Below are 25,095 nucleotides of genomic sequence, written 5' to 3'. Positions count from 1 at the left end.
AAATTGGCCTGGGCAGGAAGGGGGTATAAGTGCCCTGTAGGCAAGTGGTTAAAATTTGGTTTAGGAAACCGCACCTTAGTACCATAAGCAACGTTTACACTGGTGTTATTTCTTTGCCATTTGGTGATCAGTCATACTATTAAGTGTTCTAACACTTGAATAAACCTTATAAACTGTGTTTTTCCTTTTTTTATTAGCATTTGGATGGTTCAATGGATTTTGCCTCAGCCTTTTACCAGCATTTGGGCAAGTATGTCCCCCGTATATATACAAGCTATGTGCAGCCACAAGTGGACAGGCAAGAAAAGCTGCCGCAGGACAGTATCTTCACCCCTATGGAATGGTACCTGTTTGGAGAGGACCCTAATGTCTTCATGGAGAAGCTGCGTCAGAACGAGGCACCTCCCCTGTGTGGTCAGTTATTTAGAGGGGGGGAGACCACTTATTCATGCAGGTAAACTCAGTCTATGAGTTGGCAGCATTTAAAATATAGTCCAGGAACACAACCACAAAGGTTGTCTACTCAAGCTAAATAGGTGCTGAGTAGGTGTATGCAGTGATTATTGCAAATTCATGTATTGCAGCCGATACCTAATTTTATGAAAATCGTATGTTTTTATGTTCATACTTGATAACCATTTAAGAAGTACCAAGCTGATTTTGTTTGTATGTGTGTGTGTGTGTGTGTATGTATGTGTGTGTGTATATATATATATATATATATATATATATATATATATATATGTATGTGTGTGTGTATGTGTATATATGTATATGTATGTGTGTGTGTGTGTATATGTGTATGTGTATATATATATATATATACACACACACACACACATGTGCGCAAACGTTTGCATATCTTGTCAGAAATTGTGAAATTTTGGCATTGATATTGACATTCTGACCAAGCCAAAAAAACTGTATTTTACTTAAGGATAGTGATCATATGAAGCCTTTTATTATCACATAGGTGTTTGGCTCCTTTTAAATCATGATGATAACAGAAATCACCCAAATGGCCCTGATTCATCTCCTGGAATATTTGACCTGGGTACGGGTACACACAAGGTGACACACACAGGTTAAAATGGCAATTAAAGATTAATTTCCCACATCTGTGGCTTTATAATTTCAGTTAGTGTCTGTGTATAAATACTCAATGCGTTTGTTAGCTCTCACGTGGACGCACTGAGCAGGGTATATAGGATGAAAAGGGTATGAAAGGGTATAAAAAAAAAAGCTATCCAAAGCCTTGAATATGCCAGTCAGTACTGATCAATCCCTTATTAAGAAGTGGAAAATTTTGAGTATTTCTTGATTTATCAAGCCAAGGTCGGGTAGACAATGAAAAATTTCCGTCACAACTGCCAGAAGAATTGTTCAGGCTACAAAGAAAAACCTACCAGTAACCTCCAGGCTGCTCTGGAAAAAGATGTTGTGGTTGTTTCAAGAAGCACAATACGATGATACTTGAACAAAAATGAGCTGCTTGATTGAGTTGCCAGAAAGAAGCCTTTACTGCTCCAGTGCCACAAAAAAAGCCTGCTTAACGTATGCTGCAAACACCTTGACAAGCCTCACAGCTTTTGGCACACTGTAAGTTGGAGTGACAAAACTAAAATAGAGCTTTGTGGTCACAACCGTAAGTGCTATGTTTGGAGTGGGATCAACAAGGCTTATAGCCAAGAATACCATCCTCACTGTGAAGCATGGTGGAGACTCTCTGCTCTTGGGGGGGGGGGGCGCTTTAAAGACATGGAATCTTGTGAAAATTGATGGCAAGATGAGTGCAGCATGTTATCACAATAAACTGGCAAAAACACAAAAACATTTTTCCACCTTCTGCACAAAAGCTGCACATCGAAAGCTCTTGGACTTTCCAGAAAGACAATGACCTTAATTACAAGGCAAAATTGACCCTCAAGTGCTTACAGCAGAAAAAAGGTGAAGGTTCTGGAGTGGCCATCACACCTTCATTGATATGATGATTCATATTAGTCATTCAAGCCACTTTGGTAAGATCTCAAATGGTATGCGTTTCTTGGAACTGACCAAAGGCTTTGCATGACCTGGAGGCATTTTGCTAAGACGAATGGGGATCCTGCCAGAATTTGGGGCCTTATAGACAACTATTCCAAAAGACTGCACACTGTTATTGATTCTAAAGGGAGCAGTATTAGGAACTAAGGGTATGCAGACTTTTGAACAGGGGTCATTTAATTTTGTTTACTTGTTGCCATGTTTTGTTTTATGATTGTGCCATTCTAATAAGACCTACAGCTGAATATGAATCCCATAGGAAATAAAAGAAATGTTTTTTGCTTGCTCACTCATGTTTTCTTTAAAAATGGTACATATTGTATATTACCAATTCTCCAAGGATATGCAAACTTTATATATTTATAATAATATATTATAATATAATCTCCCATAAGGTTATCTGTTGCTCCTGCACAACGTGCTTAGAAAATGATTTCCAATTGTCTCTGTGAGCTACAGAAACACCACCCACTTATATTATGGAGAGGGGAAGGTACTATGTAGTCCTAGCATACCTCTTTCCTTGGGTAAAGATTCTATAGATACAATACATTGAGTGAGCTTGGTCACCCAAGGGCAAGCAGTATGTTACTGGCAGGATCACAGATTATATTAAGGAAATTAAAACAAAACCTGAGATAAGAAAACTAATACAGCCATGACATCTAAGGATGGGAAGGTGCAATATATTACATTACTTGTGGATTGAATACATTTTAATGTTGTAGACATTTGTTTTTAACATTTTAAGGGAAACAACTTTTAAAGACCATTTAAAGCCAAAGGCGTAAGTTTGTGTTTTGAAAGACTGCCTTTATTGCAGGGATTGTGCAATAGATCCCACCTGTGTGCTGTGCATGAACTGCTTCCAGAACAGTATTCACAAGAATCATCGCTACAAGGTATGAACTTATGAAGAGTATGTGTATTATTATTTTTTATTTTTTTGTATTCTAGAATCATCATCCTCCAAAATGTTCTTTAAACCCGTAAGATGTAATATGTTAAAGTGAAATGTGAAATCACAGTGAATCTTGAAGTGTTTGAAATTCATAACATAAATCTCCCTAAAATCTTACAGATGCATTCTTCAATGGGAGGGGGGTTTTGCGACTGTGGTGACACAGAAGCCTGGAAAACGGGTCCATACTGCAAGATCCATGAGCCAGGGGCTTCAGATCAGGTAATACAAACCAATGATGTCAGATCATGTATTGTCCAATTCAAAGAGACTGCATTCACACATGGCAATTTTGAATTGTGGCCAGAATTGCTGCGATTCTGTCCGCAATTCCAAATTGTACTGCAATTGTGACAAAATGCACTACGTGTTGGTGTATCTTTTCATTTTTATTGGCACCTCAAACTTGGCGCAATTTTGTTGTGTTGTGTGACAGAATCGCGGCCAAATGCATTGTGCAAAGCTGTCACCCAAAAAAAGCTCCTACTACTTTTTTTGCAACAAACTTTGCCCGATGCATTACGTCGCAATTGCAGCACGATTCTGTTGTGAGACAATCGCTGCAAAGCCTCACCTCATTTGAGGTGCCATTAGGAATGAATGGCACCCAAACATGTGCGGTACGTTTTGCCACGATTGCAGTGCGATTAGGAATTGCGGGCAGAATTGCAGTGGTTCTGTCTGCAATTTAAAATTACGAAGTGTGAATGCGGCCTAACCATTTTGTGTTCCATTGACAACTCAAATGTTAGGTCAACCCCTATTTTCTGTCTCGGTGATAGTGTTTGCCAGAACAAATTCTAGAGAGAGAATCTCTCAAATGGGGACACAGACAACAATAAAAACCTGACAGTGGTTCTAACATTTCCCTGCTATATCCAAAACCAGGAGTATACGCAGTGCCCTTAACAAAAAATATCAAGCTCCCAATAAAGACCGCCTCTTCCCCCCACAGTAGAGTTCTGTAGCCCCCCAACGCAGTGTCCTCTGCCCCCCTAAACATCACCCCCCCTTTCCACTGCAGTGTCCTCTGCCTCCTCATCCCCCAAAGCAGTGTCCTCTGTCCATTTCTCATCAGAACCCACCCACAGTGTTGTCCTCTGCACCCCCACAGACACACACTATATATATATATATACATACATACATACATACATACATACATACATACATACATACATACATACAGTGGGGATCGAAAGTTTGGGCACCCCAGCTAAAAATTTGTATTAATGTGCATAAAGAAGCCAAGGAAAGATGGAAAAATCTCCAAAAGGCATCAAATTACAGATTAGACATTCTTATAATATGTCAACAAAAGTTAGATTTTATTTCCATCATTTACACTTTCAAAATAACAGAAAGCAAAAAAATGGCGTCTGCAAAAGTTTGGGCACCCTGCAGAATTTATAGCATGCACTGCCCCCTTTGCAAAGCTGAGACCTGCCCGTGTCATGGATTGTTCTCAATCATCATCTGGGAAGACCAGGTGATGTCAATCTCAAAGGTTTTAAATGCCCAGACTCATCTGACCTTGCCGCAACAATCGGCACCATGGGTTCTTCTAAGCAGTTGTCTAGAAAACTGAAACTGAAAATAGTTGACGCTCACAAAGCTGGAGAAGTCTATAAGAAGATAGCAAAGCGTTTTCAGATGTCAATATCCTCTGTTCGGAATGTAATTAAGAAATGGCAGTCATCAGGAACAGTGGAAGTTAAAGCAAGATCTGGAAGACCAAGAAAAATATCAGACAGAACAGCTCGCAGGATTGTGAGAAAAACAATTCAAAACCCACATTTGACTGCACGATCCCTCCAGAAAGATCTGGCAGACACTGGAGTTGTGGTACACTATTCCACTATAAAGAGATACTTGTACAAATATGGTCTTCATGGAAGAGTCATCAGAAGAAAATCTCTTCTACGTCCTCACCACAAAAATCATCGTTTGAACTTTGCAAATGAACATATAGACAAGCCTGATGCATTTTGGAAACAAGTTCTGTGGACCGATGAGGTTAAAATTGAACTTTTTGGCCGGATGAGCAAAGGTACGTTTGGAGAAGAAGGGGCACAGAATTGAATGAAAAGAACCTCTGTCCAACTGTTAAGCATGGGGTTGGATCAATCATGCTTTGGGGTTGTGTTGCAGCCAGTGGCACAGGGAACATCTCACGAGTAGAAGGAAAAATGGATTCAATAAAATTTCAGCAAATTTTGGATGGTAACTTGATGCCATCTGTGAAAAAGCTGAAGTTAAAGAGAGGATGGCTTCTACAAATGGATAATGATTCTAAACACACCTCAAAATCCACGGGGGAATACATCAAGAGGCGTAAACTGAAGGTTTTGCCATGGCCTTCACAATCTCCTGACCTCAACATAATTGAAAATCTATGGATAGACCTTAAAAGAGCAGTGCGTGACAGACAGCCCAGAAATCTCAAAGAACTGGAAGACTTTTGTAAGGAAGAATGAGCAAAGATACCTCAAACAAGAATTGAAAGACTCTTGGCTGGCTACAAAAAGCGTTTACAAGCTGTGATACTTGCCAAAGGGGGCAGTACAAGATATTAACTCTGCAGGGTGCCCAAACTTTTGCAGACGCCATTTTTTTGTTTTCTGTTATTTTGAAAGTGTAAATGATGGAAATAAAATCTAACTTGTTGACATATTATAAGAATGTCTAATCTGTAATTTGATGCCTTTTGGAGATTTTTCCATCTTTCCTTGGCTTCTTTATGCACATTAATACAAATTTTTAGCTGGGGTGCCCAAACTTTCGATCCCCACTGTATATACATACACATATACATACTCGGTGGACGCTGAGCCATAGTCACGATCCACCTGTTGGCTCCCCGCGGTCAACCGGACTTGCCAACCCCTGTATTAGAACATCTGTCAGCCTTTAAACTCTTCCATACAGGCCACTTTTACCCCCTTCCTGCCCAGGCCAATTTTCAGGTTTCAGCGCTCTCACAGTTTGAATGACAATTGTGCGGTCATACAACATTGTACCCAAACTAAAATTTGATCATTTTCTTCTCACAACTAGAGCTTTCTTTTGGTGGTATTTAATCAACACTGGGGTTTTTATTTTTTGCTAAATTAACAAAAAAAAAGACCGAAAAGTTTGAAAAAAACCACGTTTTTCTTTGTTTCTGTTATAAAAGTTTGCAAATAAATAATTGTTCTTCATAAATTTAGGCCAAGATGTATTCTGCTACATGTCTTTGGTGAAAATAACCCAAATTAGGATGTATTTTTTAGTTTGTAGGAAAGTTATAGAGTTCACAAACTATGGGATATATCTGAATATTGATCAATCCTGAAGTACTGACAGCCAATCTAATTTCTTGAGGTCCAATAATGTCAGAACAGTACAGATATCCCCCAAATGACCCCTTTTTGCAGACTAGATAGTCCTACGTACTTCATAAGAGGAATGGCAAGTTTTTTGAAGTTGTATTTTTTTGTCATAATTGTTCGGAAAATGAAAAAATTAAAAAAATTATTTTCACAATTTTTTTTTTTACATACTGTCACCAGTGCAGTACAGCGTCATCATATAACTGGCATGGCGGTAATCAGGGACACTGACTGGTGACATAATGAAGAAAAAAAAATATTTTTTAAAATTATTTTAAATTTTTTATTACTTTTTTTTTTTTTTTCATATTTCACTATGACCAAAGTAGTACAATGTTACCATAGTAACATTGTACTACTTTGGGGAAGTGATCAGTATTTTATTTTTTTTACACAATTTGCTTATAGCTAAGAATTACCGGCAACTGGGTCGGTACTCAGATCTGTCATCGGCCGTGTCTGAGGTGCAGAAACTGCGCATGCCCAAAAGGACGCCATATGGCATCCACCCGGAAAGGTGAGGGTTTTTGCTGGCCTCCATTCGGCCATAGGCCGGGCAGGAAGAGGTTAATTGCTGTGAGGGTCTCAGTAAAAAAAATTTCTGTCATATTCTAAATGAGGTTTATGAAGAAAGAGGGGAAAACTCCACATGAGATCACATTGTTTGTTTGACACCAGTCACTTGTCCCTGATGGGGACACAGGAAGCACTTAAATTCTAATGTAATTTCACTTCTATGGATGTGATGCATTTAACCCATGCAACAACTTTTATTCCATATCCCAGGCTTGTGTTTCAACCTAAACATTACACACACCACTGGAGTCTTTTTCTGAAAACAGCAACTCGCTTTGTAGTCTTTCCTTATATTTGTGTAGGAGAGCGAATACTTTGTCTTCCATATACTATCTGTCCTCTGATTCCTTAATCTCTGTCTGTCTTATGGTCTTGCTATCTTTCCCCGTGATCTTTTCTTCCTATTGCAGCTTAATATGTTTGTCCTATGACCTTTTCTTGTTGTCCACTATTATAATTACCCTATATAGTCCCTTTTCCCTTCTATGAAGTGCTTGTTCTCCCAAAACTACCCATTCTGGACAGTTGGGGCAAATCAATATAAATTTGATAAGCTTAACTCTTCCCCACTCTCCAAAATGATTTTTTTTTTTGTCTGTAGTTGGGCTTTGCAAAAACACTGACACCTTGGTCATGTAGAACAAAGTACCAGTGTATTGACCGAGGGCCCTCGGACCCCTTATATTACCCTTCCCAGTCCTCCACTGCCTTTTTTTCCCTCCACAGCTGGTACTAAACAGGTGTCAGTGGCCTGGTGGAGTGGTGACTTTATTCTCTAGGTCATGCGCTCAGACATAGTGGTTGGCTTGTTTGGCTGCAGCGGTGGAGGTTGCATGCTCCTCCAGGTACGCAGAAGTGACGTGTATTGTTGCTGGCTGCAGGGGAGTGATGAGGAAGAGGGGGTGGGGTGCTGCCAAAGTGAGTATAACTGGGTCAAAACGGGTCTTTTGAGATATTGTCATTCTACCCTGCACAGGAAAGGTGAAAGTTTCATTTTAAGGCGTTTATGATTTCATCAAAATGGAATAGAAACCTCTTGCTGGAGGACTTATTTTGATCAGTTAGGGTCACCTGTCTACTGTTTAGTTGTCATAACGTCATACAGTCTACCACATAGATTGATTCTACTACAAAAAGGACTTTCCACTTTCCTTTGGAACATGGAAAGCTTCTTTTAGGAGGCATTCTGATGTTACAGTATTAGAAAAAAGGGGTAATGTAGGCAACATAACCAGATGGCTTTCCTTGTGGAACAGGCATAGATAGACCTGTGTACCCCAAGAAATGCCACCATTGATTCTTCGTTTGACCCACACAGGGTTTTTTTTTGGTTTACTATGAAGAAATTATATGTTAATTTTACGGTATCCCTTAAATCATTCAATACAATAAGGCTATAAATAGCATAAAGATATACTTTCTCCCAAAAAATGTAAAAAAACTGTGAATATGCTAATACTAATATTCCCAAAAGTATATATCACACAAATATATTTAAAAAAAAAAGTCCTAAAAAAGAATAGGAAGTTCAATTAAAATAAATATAATATTATAAAAAGTCACTCTGTGCCAACTTCAATCATCAATCTTCTTATTCAGCCTTTAAGTGGCTCACAAAGAAACCTGTGAAACAGTGTGTTCACATCTATGGTGTAAGGAGTGAATACCCTTACCAAAAATATGTAAATAATATGCCTTTACACCTCCCGGCGAGGGTATTAACACAAATTCTGCTTCAACCCAAGGATCATCACCACCTCATGGATCAGATCAAGATGTCATCCAGATATAGCAGCTTTCAAGTATGATCAACAATCTCTACCAATCCACCGATGCCCACCATATATAGAATAAATCATAGTGTAAACCCGCATATACAATTTAAAATACTTTACTGAATATGCTTACATCATGATTCCTCTTTAAAAAAGCCTTTATCAGAATATCCAAACCTCTCAGAGTTCCCTGGTTCCTCCACATGAACTTCTATGAGGTTTTGCCAGATTCTAAAATGGCCGCTGGATCACTTCCGTTTCCTCTGTGTGTCTGAGATCACTTCTCTTGACATGTTTCATCACCTGACTTAATCATAAGGGATGAAAATGCCTTTTAGCTCAGGTTTGGTATCTGTATTCATATCAGTAAACCATTGGTTGGATTAGTTTGGCAGTAATACGTGATTACACAATAAAATTTGTTTTTTGTTACTTTTCAGGATTCTGGATTTCGATTGCCAGAAGAGGTTCTAATCCAGACCAGAAAAGTGTTCCCTGTCATCATCCAATACATTGTGGACATGCTTATCTGGGAGGAGGAAAAATGTCTGCCTGGGTATTTAAATACAGGGTATGACTAGACTAAATGACTTGCCACATTGCAGGGAATTATGATCTAAACACCACAGGTTTCTTCTGTGAAAATTGAACGGGGTAACTGAGGTGTTGTTTAAACATGAGAACAAAAAGTGATGTTCATTTTAGCTGTTGTAGTACTATACCAGTGTAGCCTTTATTAATTGTAACCTCATTCAGTTTAAGTTTCTGAAGCTGGCTGAGGGCTATAAGGAAGGAGTGAATGTGCACTTCTGTTTGACATGCATACATTTTATGTGCTCTAACATACCACATTTTCCTTCAGCCAGAAAAAGTCAAAGCAGCATTGCTGTTTGCTCTACAATGATGATCACCACACCAATGACCACTTCACCTACAGTATACAGAGATCTCTAGGATGTGATATGAAAGAATCACAGACAATAACAAGTGCGGCAGAAAGGGAGGTCAGTATTCTTATTTACTCTTTTTAATTCTACTATAAACCTATTTTTGAAGCACAGCCAGGCTCATATGTAGTCTTCAGTGAATATCAGAGAACCAAACCACTACTTTATTACATGATATGTAAACAAACGTGAATGTTTAGTGTATTTTTGGTGATTTGCACTGTACAGTTACTTATATTCCCCTAGACCTCCTGACGGACTTATACTCACCTGTCCCCAATCCAGCAAATTTTCACAGATGAGGTCACTCACTGACTTGTCAAATTATTCCTGGTCAATGGCATATGCTATCTGAAATCATAATAATTCCTATGGAAAGCTCCAGTGTATGAGCTTGTACTCCACACCAACTGTCCTTAGGAATGAATGTAACTGTGAGCACACTGGATCTGGGAAAGTTGGGGGTTGATTTACTAAAACTGGAACGTGCAAAACCTAGTGCAGCTTTGCATGGAAATAAATCGGCTTCCAGGTTTGTTTTTTGTTTTTGATTTTTTTGTTTTTTTTTTTAAAAAGCTTAAACTGTTACTAAATTTACAACCGTAATATTAGTGTGTATATGCACTAAACTATGCTTGTTGCACTCACTGTGGAACCTGAGAGGTTAATCCACCACAAAGACTGTTTAATCTTGTCATCTTTGATCCTCCCTTCTTCTGTCCCCAGTCCATCTGCTGATTAGTACAGAGCTCTAGGAGCACATGTTCAGTTTAGTGTGTATGGTTAGAGAGGTTTTTTTTTTCTTTGGGAGGGTGTGTCTGATCAGCACTGTCCAGACGGGGGTGAGGGGTTATGCAGCCTCTTAGGACAGTCAGAGCAGAGTGAAGATGACTCCTACAAGTTTTAACCAATGCTCAGCTGGACACTGATGTCACACAAATTAAATAGCTATGGTAACTGAGAATTTCTTGTGATTTCTATAACTAAAACAGAAAAGGGCACAAAACGAGGCTTCATGGTTTAATAAAGGTTTGCAGATGTCTTGTTTTAATATTGGTCTTAAAGTTGAAATTGGAGCACAGGTTTAGTTAACCAGAATGGTTCGAAAATTATACTGTACATTTTCAGAATTTTCTAGTAAGAATTGACAGAGTTAAAGTGGTTCTAAAGGCAGAATTTTTTTCACTTTAATGCATTCTGGGTGCAGCTCCTCCCTCAGCCCCCCCCCTCTCCTAATTGGCTCACGCAGCAGCTGGAGTCATTGGCTCCTGCTGCTGTCAGTCATAGCCAGTGAGCCAATGAGGAGTGGGGGGGGGGGGGGCGAGGCTGATCCATGATCTGTGTGTGAATGGACAATGTCCATTCACAGGAGTGCGGCTTGAGAGTACCCATAGCAAGAGGCTTGCTATTGGAGCCCTTGGCTGGTGGGAGGAGTCAGAACAGCCGGCAGAGGACCCAAAAAGAAAGATCTGGGCAACTGTGTGCAAAACTATTGCACAGAGCATGTACGTACATCGTGTGTGTGTGTGTGTGTGTGTGTGTATGTGTAGAAGTGAGTACACCCCTCATATTTTTGTAAATATTTTATATCTTTTCATGTGACAACACTGGAGAAATGAGACTTTGCTACAATGTAAAGTAGTGAGTGTACATCTTGTATAACAGTGTACATTTGCTGTCCCCTCAAAACAACTCAACACATAGCCATTAATGTCTAAACAGCTGGCACCAAAAGTGAGTACACCCCTAAGTGAAAATGTCCAAATTGGGCCCAAAGTGTGGGCCCTCAATGACCTGTAGCTCCCCAGTGCTGGAAGCACTCATGCAGCCCAGACCATGACACTTCCACTACCATACTTGACTGTAGGCAAGACACACTTGTACTTCTCACCTGGTTTCCGCCACAAGCTTGACACCATCTGAACCAAATCAGTTTATCTTGGTGTCATCAGACCACAAGACATGGTTCCAGGATTCCATGTCCTTAGTCTGCTTGTCATCAGCAAACTTTGTGGGCTTTCTTGTGCATCATCTTTAGAAGAGGCTTCCTTCTGGGACGACAGCCATGCACACCAATTTGGTGCAGTGTGCGGCGTATAGTCTGAGCACTGGCAGGCTGACCCCCCCCCACCCCTTCAACCTCTGCAGCAATGCTGGCAGCACTCATACGTCTATTTCCCATCAACAACCACTGGATATGACGCTGAGCATGTGCATTCAACTCCTTTGGTTGACCATGGCGATGCCTGTTCTGAGTGGAACCTGTCCTGTTAAACCGCTGTATGGTCTTGGCCACCGTGCTGCAGCTCAGTTTCAGTGTCTTGGCAATCTTGTTATAGCCTAGGCCATCTTTATGTAGAGCAACAATTCTTTTTTTTTTTTTTTTTTTTTTTTTTTTTTTTTTTTTTTCCTTCCAGATCCTCTGTTCATTGCCATGATGTGACATGTTGAATGTCCAGTGACCAGTATGAGAGAGTGAGAGCGATAACACCAAATTTAACACACCTGCTCCCCATTCACACCTTGTAACACTAAGGAGTCACATGACACCGGGGAGGAAAAATGGCTAATTGGCCCAATTTGGAGATTTTCACTTAGGGGTGTACTCACTTTTGTTGCCATCGGTTTAGACATTAATGGCTGTGTACATGAATAATATAAATAGAGAGGCGCTACATATAAATTGAAAAATGTGCATATATTTATAAGAGGCTTGTATTACAACATGCCCCTAAATCAAACTATAAGATTATATTACACCTAAAAGTGGGTGCTATATTCCCATTGCCTTTACAAAGAACATCAAAAACAAAAAACCACAAAACCAATAAAGGTCCGCAAGTAAATTTAAATTTTGGAAAAAGGTAACTGTGCTTTCAATTTCTTTACGCTGTAACCTAGCCGGCAGGGAATGTAAAAAAATTGCTCACTCACCAAACCTTTTGACCCCAGTGAAGCTGGTCAGATGCACTTTTTGGTCATATAGGAGACCATCCTCTCAGAAAGTTACTTTCCTCCAGCAGCTCCGTTTATGGCCATAAACTAAGGTATAGGAACTCCCAACATGGGGTTCGATATGGGCTAATCCTTATAGAGATTTGGTGCCAGACCGCAGCCAGCCTGCGAAACAACCAATGTGACCCTGTCTAACAGTTTGCGTTTAAAAACAAAGGGTTTTGTTTGCACACATTTGCATATACATGCGTAAGCCACAGTCCTGCATCTAGGGCAGCAATGGGCAAACTACGGCCCGGCGGACCTTTTAATCCGGCCCGGGGAGAACGTGAGGGGAGCTAGGCTCCTCTCACAGTCCGCCCTGGAGACCGGTGTAGCATGAAAATCTGTCTCCTATGAGGATCTGTCCCCCTCGACGTATCTGCGCATGTGCCGGAGATCGCCGATTGGCTGCTAATGCCTGAAACTGGCACATGCGCAGATACGTCGAGGGGGACAGATCCTCATAGGAGACAGATTTTCATGCTACACCGGAACGGCGCGGGAACACGGCGAGAGGAACGCGCGGAGCAAAGGTAAGTGAATTGACACAGGGGGGACTTGGGGACTTAATATGGGGGATGAATTACTATGGGGAATGAACTACTATAGGGGGGATGAATTACTATAGGGGGGATGAATTACTATAGGGGGGATGAATTACTATGGGGGATGAATTACTATATGGGGGATGAATTACTATATGGGGGATGAATTACTATATGGGGGATGAATTACTATATGGGGGATGAATTACTATATGGGGGATGAATTACTATATGGGGGATGAATTACTATATGGGGGATGAATTACTATGGGGGATGAATTACTATATGGGGGATGAATTACTATATGGGGGATTAATTACTATGCTTACTATGGGGGAATATTACTATACTTACTATGGATGACACATACACATCATTCATCTACTCTTGGTCCGGCCCCCGGGTCCAATATATGAACCCATTGCGGCCCTCAAGTCAAAAAGTTTGCTCACCCCTGATCTAGGGTCTTTGTATACTATGAACCTAACTAAAGTTTCCAAAAGTTAAAATTAATGGCTGTGTGTTGAGTTATTTTGAGGGGACAGCAAATTTACACTGTTATACAAGCTGTACACTCACTACTTTACATTGTAGCAAAGTCTCATTTCTTCAGTGTTGTCACATGAAAAGATGTAAGACATTTAAAAAAATGTGAGGGGTGTACTCACTTCTGTGAGATACTGTGTGGGTGTGTGTATTATGTGTGTGTATGTGTATGTGTGTATATATATATATATGTGTGTGTATATATATGTGTGTGTGTGTGTGTGTGTGTGTGTGTGTGTGTGTATATGTGTGTGTGTGTGTGTGTGTGTATATGTGTGTGTGTGTGTATGTATGTGTATATATATATTTTATTTTAAATCATTTTAAGTATCTGTATTGGGTCAATATTGATGGAGCGCTATCTACTGTTTCCTATTCAGGGTCGTACAATTGTGAAAGAAGGAGGTTTAGAAGTGTGCAAAGAGACTGCAGATAATCTTAAGGTAAAACAAAAAACTTTTTTTTTTCTTTTTTAGCACTATCGCTGTCCGTATTTACCATGTAAGCAAGTTACAAGGAAGATAGGTCGGACTCGCATGTTCATTCAGAGCATCACAGCTGTGGGCTGCTCTGTGTTCAGTTTCCCGCCCACACATCCTCTGAAGCTGTGCGGGACTGGAGTGTGGGCGGTGCAAGGGGAGACAGAGCAGATCTACCCTCTCTCTCTCCTTCTCATCCTTCAATGAAGCCTCTGAAAGCTGCAGAAGGGAGAGGAGGAGAATCTGCTTCCAGCTACTTAATTAAAAGCCATACAGGAGATCGCTGCTTGTCACCGCTTCTTTCCTGGCCCCGCCAGCCCCTCCCCCTATCCACCGCACCAATCGGAGACTGGGCAGTGAGGAGCACACGGATGGGGGCAGGAAAGAAATGGAACGATCAGGTGTGATCTGTGCAGCGGTGACAAGCAGCAATCTCCTGTATGGCTTTCAGTGAAGCAGCTGGGAGACACCTCTCCTGCTCTCCCTCCCGCATCTTTCAGCTGCTTCATTGAAAGCCATACAGGAGATCGCTGCTTGTCACCGCTCCCCACCACTTCCCCTCCCACACACCCCTAATCCCGGCGCTTCTCGCCCCCACCTTATTTCCACTCGCCCAATGTGAGCGGGTGAGTGGAAATTTTGAGGGCTGTATCACATTTTTAAATTTTTTTCTTGGGTTTAAATGCACTTAAGCTCTATCCAGTGAAACCTGGGGCACATCCATGGTTGACAGATTGATATTACCTTTCCTATGTCATGATTTTCTTTTAGAAACACTCAGAAAACGTGTCTCAGCGACCTCTGCATGTTGAAGTGCTGAATTCTCTGGTCATGGCACATCAGACCTTTGCGTGCAGTCTTGGGACATGGTTGAACAAACTTTTGGCATACTCAAGCAAGTATTATTGTATAGTTTCTTAATTTTGGTCTTCTTAGTTTTTTTTAATTTATAGTTCTGAACCTTGCCTTAAATTTTTCTTTTTTTAATATATTATTTAAAAAGAGTCAGATTTCTAAGATTCACTAAGAATAAAAACGGTGAGACATCTGCCAGTCCCAAATTAAAGTGGAACTCTGAAGAAATATCTAAATCTAGAATAAATACTTTAATGGCAGCTGTTTTTACCCGGCAAAGGATTTGCATTTCAATTTATTCAATCCTGAGATTTACACCGTCAAGCACAGCAGATGCCACCACTTTCTCTGTTTTGAGTTAAAAAGCACACTTGAACCTCCCTGCTCCCAGGCTTGCTTATTGGCACAGGAAAAGAGCAGCAGGAGTGAGATGAAGTCACACTGTTCTTACTCTGCTCACTCCTTCTGCCAGCTTTTTTAGAAAGATTTTTCAGCATTGCCACACCTTGGCATGGTCCTACTGTAACAAGTGATGCATGAATTGGTGTCACTACTTGTTATTATCAGGCAGATGTGTGGGCAGATGAAAGGCTTCACAGTGTGTGATATTCACAAGCAAGTGCTTACAGGAACTGCATTGTTTATTGAACCCAGCATAAAGGTTTTCTGACAAATATGTTGGCATGTGTTTATGCTGAGCACTATATATGTAATCAGTCACAGCCATTATATTTACAGATGATCAGTGCTCAGCATAAACACATGCCAACATATTTGTCAGAAAACCTTTACTTTCCTTTCAGAATCAACATTTTCTATGGGACACTATACTACAAAATACTCCCACAAATGTGGGCCATTGATTGCAAACAAGATTTGTTAATTTACACATACTAAAAAGTATTTTTTCTAACAAATTCATTCAAGACCATGTTGCAAAAATGAATACACCCCAGTGAAAGTCTTAGGAGCAAAGCTAAATTTTAGCCAACAAAATCCTAATTAACCAGAATTCAGCTACAGGTGAGTCTAATTATTCATTAAACAGGTGTCTAGCAGACAGTTGAATATAAAACTCCTTCCCATTTCATGCTGTCGGCAATGGCACCACATGGAAGAGAAATGTCGCAAGGCCTGAGAAAGAAAATTTCTTTACACAAGAAAGGCGAAGGCTACAAGAAGATCAGCAAAGCTTTACTTATCAGTCAGAATTCTGTAGCAAAAGTGATATAAAACATTTAACAAAGATGGAACTCAGAGACATCCAGGCCATCCACGGAAGTTAACGCCTCAACAGGAGCGTCTTCTGCTGAGAAGAGTTGAAGAGAATCGCCATGCAAGTTCACTGCAATTGGCTAAAGAAGTTGAAAGCCAAACTGGGGTGATTGTTTCCCATGACACAAATACAGCGTAAACTGCAGAGGAATGGCATGCATGGGTGTTGTCCACGTAGGAAGCCCATGCACAAAAAAGCCCACCTAGAATTTCCAGGGCTCATGCTGAAAAAGACTGCTGGGACTCTGTACTCTGGAGTGATGAGACCAAGATAAATGTTTTTGGAACTGATGGCTGCAAAACTGTATGGCGTCTCAAAGCTGAGAAGTACTAAGAAATATGCATGGTGCCTACATGGTGGTGGCAGTGTCCTTCAGCGGGGCTGCATGAGTGTTGCTGGTGTCGGGGAGCTGCATTTCATTGATGGTATCATGAATTCACAGATTTACTGCTGTATATTGAAAGAGAGGATGCTACCCTTGGTCATCATGCACTTTTCCAACTTGACCATGATAAAAAAATACACATCTAGGGCCACTGTCACTTTTCTGAAGAACAGGGGGAAGGGGATTCAGTGGCCAAGTATGTCTCCTGATCTGAACCCAATCAAACACCTATGGGGAATTCTAAAAAAACAAGTTGAGCATCACTCCTCCATAAAGCATCGAGGCTCTAAAAAGAAGTCGTTCTTGAAGAATGAAATAGATGTTGCAATATGTCATCAACTTGTTCATTCCATGCCTAGAAGACTTGGTGCTGTCCTTACAAATCATGGAGGTAATACAAAATACTAGATGGAGTAGTTTTTGTTGTGGGGTGTATTCATTTTTACATGAACTAATTTGAGCAAAACTGAAGATTATATCAATAACCTTACTTTCATGCAATGAGCTAAACAAATGTCCTATAAAACTCAGTTTTGTCATAATTTTGGAAATTGTTCTTGTGTTCATTGAGATATTGATTAAAAGCTTACTTTTCAAAAGGGGTCTTTATGCTGAGCACTGTATAAGGTTTGTAATGATTTTTACCCTTTTTATGTGTAATTTTTCACTTTTCTTTCACAGGTGACTTCCGACAGATCTTTTGTCACATGTGTCTGGAACCAATCAGAACAATCAGAGCAAGGGAATTGTGCTATGTCAGCTTATTAATTAAGTGTGATGCCAAACTTCATAAAGGTGCATTTTCATGTTAAAATGTATTTCCAGCCTCAATAGAATATTCTACCTAATAAAAAATGTTTCGTTTGGTGTTATAATTTATATTGAGCTTCTTATTTTGCATATTCTGTGAAAGAAAGTCAATGCATAGGCCAGTTTAATGTTTGTCTTATATCTGTCTAATGTGTCACTTCATTTATGTGGACACTGAACAGAAATTATTTTGTAGGTTTCAAGAAAGTGCTGCATGATCTGATCTTCAGCAGCTTCTTTATGGAGATGGAATATAAGAAGCTGTTTGCCATTGAGTTTGTGAAGGTAACTGAATTCATTTCTCTCATGTGTAGAACTGCATGTGTTAAACAGACTGTGTCACCAACTTATAAAATTGAAGGTTGATACACAGAAAAAACAATTTTTTTTGGGCCCTGTTCACACCATGTGCAGAGATGTCCATTTTTCTGCACGTGTTCTGCAAGGGTGCAAAGAAAATTGTTCTCTATGTACCCTGTTCACGCCACAACACTGTCAGGTGCCGAGTTTTCTTTTTTCTCTCTTCTGCCATGAATCTGCAATGTGAGTGCAGCTTTTTGCGCAGGGAAAAAACTGATGTGACATCAACATTGTGGTGTCAACAGGGCAGAAGAGAAAATGATGACACAGGGTGTGATGTCAATTCCCTCAAAGAGCCCCCTTTTTCACATGTCATATGCCTTTTCTTCCGGGAGTGTCCAATTATTCCCTCTGCTGACTACATAACCTTTTAACGTAGCACCCAGGGAGAATACTATGAAGTGTCTGTCCGAAATCATATTAAAGATGGTGGCGCTCACAAGCAGTGTCAGGCCTATCTTGCACAAAGTATGTTAAATATACATTTAATGGTCTGGTGTCAAGGTCTCTGTAAACAAAACTAGTCACTATTGGGTTCATGCAAGGATATCTGTTTTCTTTTTTTTTTTTATGTCTTATTGAAAACCAGTCTCCCTAATGGGGCCTCAGATAGCAGTAAAAACTCATTAGGAGTCCAAAACTTTACCCATTGTATCCAAAACTAGAATATAGGTCTTGGCTTGATATATGGTTCAATGGATAATGCTTGCCATTTATGGAATTTAAAGTGATTATTAAAGGCAATTTAAAAAAAAAAACTTATGTTATACTTGCCTGCTTTGTGCAGTGGTTTTTGCACAGAGCTGCCCCAATCCTGCTTTTGCCGGGTGTCCCACCGGCACTCCTGGTCCCTCCCTCCTGCCAAGTGCCCCCAGGGAAAGCAGGATGCTATGGGGAGCTATCTCGCTCCCAAGCCACTGTTTGCGCCTCCATTCACACACAGAACCATGGCTCCGCCCAGCCCTCTCTCTCATTGTTTGTTTTCTGGCTGTGATTGAGCTGTCAGCCAATGAGGAGGGAGATTCCGCGGAGAGCCGAGGCTCTCGTGCCCATTGCTGGATCGTAATGGGGCTCAGGTAAGTATTGGGGGGGGGGGGGGGGGGCTAGGGGGGCTGCTGCACACAGAAGGTTCAGAATACAACCAGTTCATGTTCAGAATACAACCACTTTAAGTATATTTAGATGCAGTAAAGATCAGTTATTTATCTAGAGCTTATGTTATATGAGATTTCTGAGCACAGTAGTCTGAATATATAGTTATTATGGCTGTGTAGGTTTACACGTGAAAGATTTGTATATGCCTTCTAATGAAGCATTATTTACATTGTCTGTCTGACCCTTTAGCTAGAGTGTCAGGACGTCTGAGAATCATATGAAGCCAACCTTTGCTGCCCTGTCAACTGGTTGACTTTATACACTGTATTCTCCAACGCCAAAAGGATTACTTCACCTTTTTAATGACATTTACCAAAAAAAAAAAAAAATCCATATGCATTACAGCCTTAACTGTACATTAAAATGCTGTTGTCTATTATTAAAAATGATCCTTACTTTTGAAACTGCTTCAGCTGCTTTCAAACTGTCTAGCTGTTGGATGCGTAGCCCCAGCATTTCACAAATGAGCATTCAGTTACAAATTTAGGCTTGCTTAACTACATCTGGTGCTATCTCTCTCCTGCAAGAGACTGCACATGTATGGTTAGGAAGGCCAAGTTCTTGTTCGTTAGGTTTTGGGGCCCCAAATCTGAAATCAGTCCGTCCTGCCATCTAGGCAGGTCAGAGAGAAGAACCCACAGTAAAGCAGTTTAAAAAGTAAGAATCCGTTTTTAAAACAGGACAGCAATTAAAATGTCATTAGTGTAAACCAGTGGCTGTCATGTTGTGAGCTATAGGGGGCTCAACTGCAGCCCTTGACATCACCAAAGAATCGCATAGAAATTTCACTGTATGTAATGCTTGGGAAGACTGGCAGACTGCAGATCTAATAGAGGAAATTGTAGTGAACGAGTGTGGACATGCTACATTTTTGTACTGGAGACATGCTGCTGAAGACCATACGGAAACTGGAGCATGCTACATGAGGTTAATAGAGATCCGTATTATTACCCCAACCGGTGTTCCCACTACAGACTGCTGACGTCCGAGGACTGCATGTACCCTCGGGGCACAGTTTGCGCACCAGGGGTGTAAACTAACCCTGTAAAGCCCAGTTGTAGGTTAAGAAATTGGTAACCACAAAGTCGACGTGCTTTATGACATTACATTTTGAATACCTCACCTTTGTTTTGGCAACTCCCCCATCCCCAACAGGAAGGTCTGCCCATCAAGAGGTTAAAGCAGAAGACCACTGCACTCTGTGGAGAACAAAGGTCTCTCTAAAGAAGTATGACACACACACACTCCCTGCCTTGTCACAACCCCAGCGCTGCAATTAACAATGCAGTGTTGTGGTTGTGCCAAGGAGGGGTTGTTTGAGACTGCTGTGTATGGAGCAATCACTCAATTCTAAAAACAATAACTTTCACATTTTGTTTACCTCTTTCCAACAAACCTTTTTATAAAGTTACATTTATCATTTGTTTTGCAATGAACAATCACTTTAGACATCTGAAAACAGTTGGATTAAATGGACTGATTAATTGATCATCTGAAAAATTGAAGTCTGTAGGGCCAGTATAAATGTGATAACTGAAAATATCACCTGTTGCATTTGCAACCCATTTGCACTACCATTGGAACTTTCTTCACTATGGAAGGAAAACAGAAAATCTAAGAACATTTTTGTTTTTGTCAGCATTATAAACAGGTTCAAAAAGAGTACATGGATGATGATCGTGACAGGAACGTCTCGGTTACTGCAATCTCAGTTCAGGTCTTCACTGTCCCCACCCTGGTAAGCAAAACCAAGAGCCAGGTTTCTATTTTTATTACTAGCTACTAGAGACAAAGCAAGATTGTTTTGCAATAATATATCCTTATCCTTATAGCAACATATGTTTATTATCCCAATTATGTCATATTGTATATTGTCAGTCTGCTGTTCTAGTAATACATGTTTGCTGAAGACCTTTTTTTGGGCATCTTATTCAATAACAAACGTCTCTGAGCAGTTTGACTCCCACATTGCCTATGTAAATACACACCAGCATCCCAAGTGAATCTTTCTGAGGTGCTTGCATGATTTTCAGTAAAATTATCAACATAGAAGCTGATTGATTGAAAATTGAACAGAAGTGTGTATTGCTTATGGCATCATCCAGACCGTTCTAGTGTATTTAAAAAACAAAGCATGAGAAAGAACAGCGTGCTTGTGACGGAGAGCAGAAATATTATTTTATTTTTGTGTTGTTTTGTTGAACTCAACAGTGTGTCAAGCAGTCAGCTTGTCTGCTTAATTAAATCTAGGAGTTCCTGTGCCCTGCAGTGGGTGGGAGATGAGGTTGATCTCAGCGGGAGGCACAAACAGCACAGTATCCTGTAGCTGGATAAAGCCAGACATGTCAGCACTGGGTGCTTGAGGTTTACTTGAATTGAAGGGACAATATAATGTCCCTATGCTGGCAGGCTCAGACCTTTTCCTGAGTTTACTCCTGTGATGGACACTCAGGAGCTGAGGGCTGCCTGTCCTCCTAGAAGGAAGTTAGAAGATAAGCAGAACTGCTGAGAAAGATAAGCGGGACTGCTGAGAAAGATAAGCGGGACTGCTGAGAAAGATAAGCGGGACTGCTGAGAAAGATAGTCTAGTATGGATTGTGCTTTGCTTTCTGAACTGCTATGTGGCTTCCTGGATACTGGGACTCTCTTCCGTGCTCGCTTTTCTCCTCCCCTGCTGGTTCTTCTGCTGTTGTGCGGTGAGAGGCCTTGTGCTGAGGCTAGATCCTACATCCTCCTCTCCATCCCAGGACCCGTGGACCTCTGAGATGTCTGGCTGGCCTGCCACTGCTACTGTCCCCTTGCTCTCTCCACCACTCGCCAGAGTTCTGCCTCCTTGCTGTGTTCCAACCCCTGCCTGAGGATTTAACCTGAACTTAACCCTTGCCCACCAGGCTTCTGTCTCCTAGCTGTGTGCCAACCCCTGTGCTGAGGACTTAACCCTTGCCCACCAGAGTTCTGCCTCCTTACTGTGTGCCAATTGCCGTGCTGAGGACTTAACCCTTGCCCGCCAGAGTCCTGCCTCCCTGTTGTGGGTCCATACTGTGCTACGGACTAACCCCCTTTGTCTACTGGACTTCTGCCCCCTGCTGTGTGCCCAACCTGTTTTACGGATTTAACCCCCTTTTGCCTACCAGAATGCTGTTATCCTTGCTGTGTGTCCCATTCCGTGTTACGGATTTAACCCTTTTTTTTTTCTACCAGAACTCTGCTGTACTAATTGTGTGCCCTCATTATCACTCAATAAAATTCTTGTGTGTCCCACTGCTCTCCGCGTGTGTTCTGTTCCACCCACTCCTCCGTCACAGTACTGTAATTCCTGAAGCCAATCAGAGTTTCTTTCAAATTTAGAGCAGGCTAAACAGTTATAAGACTGTTCCTGGTTGGTTATTCTAGCACAGTGCTCTTAGTTCTTTGCTGATTAAAAAAACGTTCTGTAGGTTTAATTTATTTACTACAGATTACAAAATACATAAGCTTCAATTAACTAAGCAGTGATGATAAAGATTGGACATAACCGGTGCATTATGAATTAGTTAATTGAACCCATTATTTTTATGGCCATGGTGTAGTGGTTGGTAACCAATTGGTGAGACTGATTTGTTGGAAAGTATCCTTCTCCTATTTGTTTATTTTCTGTTTAGACATCAACTCTGCTCTATTATTTTTTAAAGCTACACTCTGGGAAGTTTTACAATATACAATAGTAAATGTATTTTAACACAGAATGTACATAAAGAGTTGTCAACATTAAGTACAGAAGAAAATTAAAAAGAAACATTGTGCAGAATGTAAACCTTTTTACAATCACCTGGAATATCAGTAGTAGTATACTAACAATAAGGGGTGAGGGGGGATTGCCCCAGAGAGAACAAATCTCCGGAGCAATAGTAAGTTGTACATACGAGGTAGTACAAAACCGCCTCCTTGGAGGATGAAAAAAAAAGGGGGGGATGGGGGTTTATGCGGAAAGGGAGAAAGGAATATATTGCAATACCCATCCATAGGAAAACCCCAACATTCTGGGATAGGCATTTGAATTCATAGATTTAATATCCCCATAGTCAGTTGCTGAAGGTTTAATTTGTTAAAAGTGTATGGTCAAGGTCTGCCGGCATATAGTGAGGGATCCAAGGTTCTTATATTTTTGGAAATGTTGGCATTTTACCATCTGTGGCCACCATCTTCTCAAATGTCATACATGAGCTTTATATGAGGTTTAAAGTGGTTGTAAACCCTTACATATACCCAATGAAGTGGCTGGCATCAATTGATACACAAAGATGAAACAAATCCTCCAACATCAGTTGTATCTATCTGCAGTCTTCTCTTCTCTACATTCGTTCAAAGTACTAAATCTTTAAAGCTTGTCTGAGAGTTCAGAAAAAAGGGGTGGAGAGCTGAAATTACACTCTGCAGAGCTCAGTGAGGAGAGCTGATTGTAGGAAAGAGACACCTCCCTCCTCCATACAGCTCACAGGAACAGAGCTAAGGCTGTGAATCTGCTGGAGTTCCCTCCCCTGTCACCATTTTCCTATTGGTATCAGGAAAACTTGTGAGAAGTTATTCGTACTGATTCAGAGGAATGAAGCAGCAGACAGAAATTACATTTAGTGCTCTTAATTGAAACAAATAAACACTATAAAGGGCTATGCTTGGTCCATATTTCATGTCTGAAGAATTTACAAGTGGTTGTAAACCTCAAAGGGGATAGTTGTTTTCTTCCAGGCACTTGTAATGACCTGTTTTGCTGCCTTATAAATAAAAGAAAACCTATGGAATTCCATCCTAGAAGAAACATTTTGGTTTACTATCTGATAAAACCTCTAATGTATGCTTCTTCAGGGGTCTATGTAGACAGTAGATATGAGTTGATGGGTACAGGACCAGAAACAATGGCTTTTAAGACCATTCCATAGGGAAAAAGCTTATATTTACATTTACCGTTTTCTTAGAAACCACAAAGGATATAAATCTTCTTTTTTTTTTTGTGTGTGTGTGTGCTCTAAATACTTTTGCAAAATTGGGTATTCTCTTGTAGTGGTGATATCACTATGCAGAGAGCAGAACAGAAAGAAACCAGTAGGTCCTTCACTACAGGCAGCCTAAAGAAATCCTATATGGCGGATTGGTGGTTGGGAGGTGGGGGCAGTGAGAAGCACTTAATAGTTTTATTACAGCAAAGTGCATAAATTGTTTCATGCTTGACTACTGCACAAATCTAGAAGAAATACACCAAAGACTCAAATATACACATATTTAGCTAATAGTTGTTTAGCTGGGATTTGAGCTTTAGGTTAAAAAAATTTTTTTTTTGTTTCGTTTTATAATATTATGAATTCATTTTTTTCCGGATACCTTAACAACAAGATCTGTTTGCAAAATTCCTTTTTTTTTTTTTTTTTTTCCTTTCCATGTGGGGGTTGTGGTTGTTCTTCCCACCTTTTGCTGGTTTATTATCCTATCTATCATACTATTTAATTATAATGTAAAATAATTTTTAAAACTTCTAACAGAGTGATTTAAATGCCCTCATGTTGGCCACAGCAGATATGCAAGTACCCAAAAGCAGATATCTCACCAATAAAGCCTACAAGAGATATAAAAAGCCTAATGGTGATTAAACCCTTTTACCATCAACACAAAACTGAAATAATTGTTTCTTTAATCATACATTACAAGACACAGGATCTTATCCTTAGATCATTGATTATGCTGCCACCTTCAGGGCATTTGGACATTGGCAACAAAAGCTGTAAAGACTGCAAAGTATAGCCAATCACACAGCATGCCTCGGTTTTTTGCTAGTGTCCCAAGGAGTGCTGATGTGTCCTCTATACAGACTGTCCCCAGGTTATGAACAAGATACGTTCGATAGGCTTGTTTTTAAGTTGAATTTGTATGCAAGTTGGAACAGGTTGTTTTTTTTTTTTGTTTTTTTTTGTTTTGTTTTTTTTAGGTGTAACTCTAGTCTAAAGATTGTTTGTTAGATAGCATAGGGAAGAGTTAACAGGCC

At 40.4% G+C, this 25,095-nt stretch overlaps 1 protein-coding gene across 5 annotated transcripts in view; it reads left to right on the top strand.

Moving 5' to 3' along the window:
- The window catches only part of UBR1 (ubiquitin protein ligase E3 component n-recognin 1), a 236,491-nt gene that overhangs the window by 44,595 nt on the left and 166,801 nt on the right, over positions 1–25,095 (top strand). For all 5 annotated transcript variants that reach the window (XR_016314153.1, XR_016314154.1, XM_089686886.1 and 2 more), the window contains exons 2-11: positions 198–454; positions 2,867–2,945; positions 3,125–3,226; positions 9,167–9,297; positions 9,589–9,730; positions 14,143–14,205; positions 15,013–15,136; positions 17,439–17,552; positions 17,764–17,852; positions 20,722–20,820. Coding sequence is in view for 3 of the 5 variants with exons in the window: in XM_089686886.1 (XP_089543012.1) it covers positions 198–454; positions 2,867–2,945; positions 3,125–3,226; positions 9,167–9,297; positions 9,589–9,730; positions 14,143–14,205; positions 15,013–15,136; positions 17,439–17,552; positions 17,764–17,852; positions 20,722–20,820 (1,200 nt within the window). In the remaining 2 variants the exon portion in view is untranslated. The remainder of the gene's footprint in view (positions 1–197; positions 455–2,866; positions 2,946–3,124; positions 3,227–9,166; positions 9,298–9,588; positions 9,731–14,142; positions 14,206–15,012; positions 15,137–17,438; positions 17,553–17,763; positions 17,853–20,721; positions 20,821–25,095) is intronic.

Source organism: Staurois parvus, unplaced genomic scaffold (assembly GCF_062004578.1).
Source record: "Staurois parvus isolate SC_StPar_1 unplaced genomic scaffold, SC_StPar_1.0 ptg000414l, whole genome shotgun sequence".
Taxonomy (NCBI): Eukaryota; Metazoa; Chordata; class Amphibia; order Anura; family Ranidae; genus Staurois; species Staurois parvus.
Note: the sequence above shows the minus strand (reverse complement) of the source record. Positions and strands in the feature narration are given on the sequence as shown.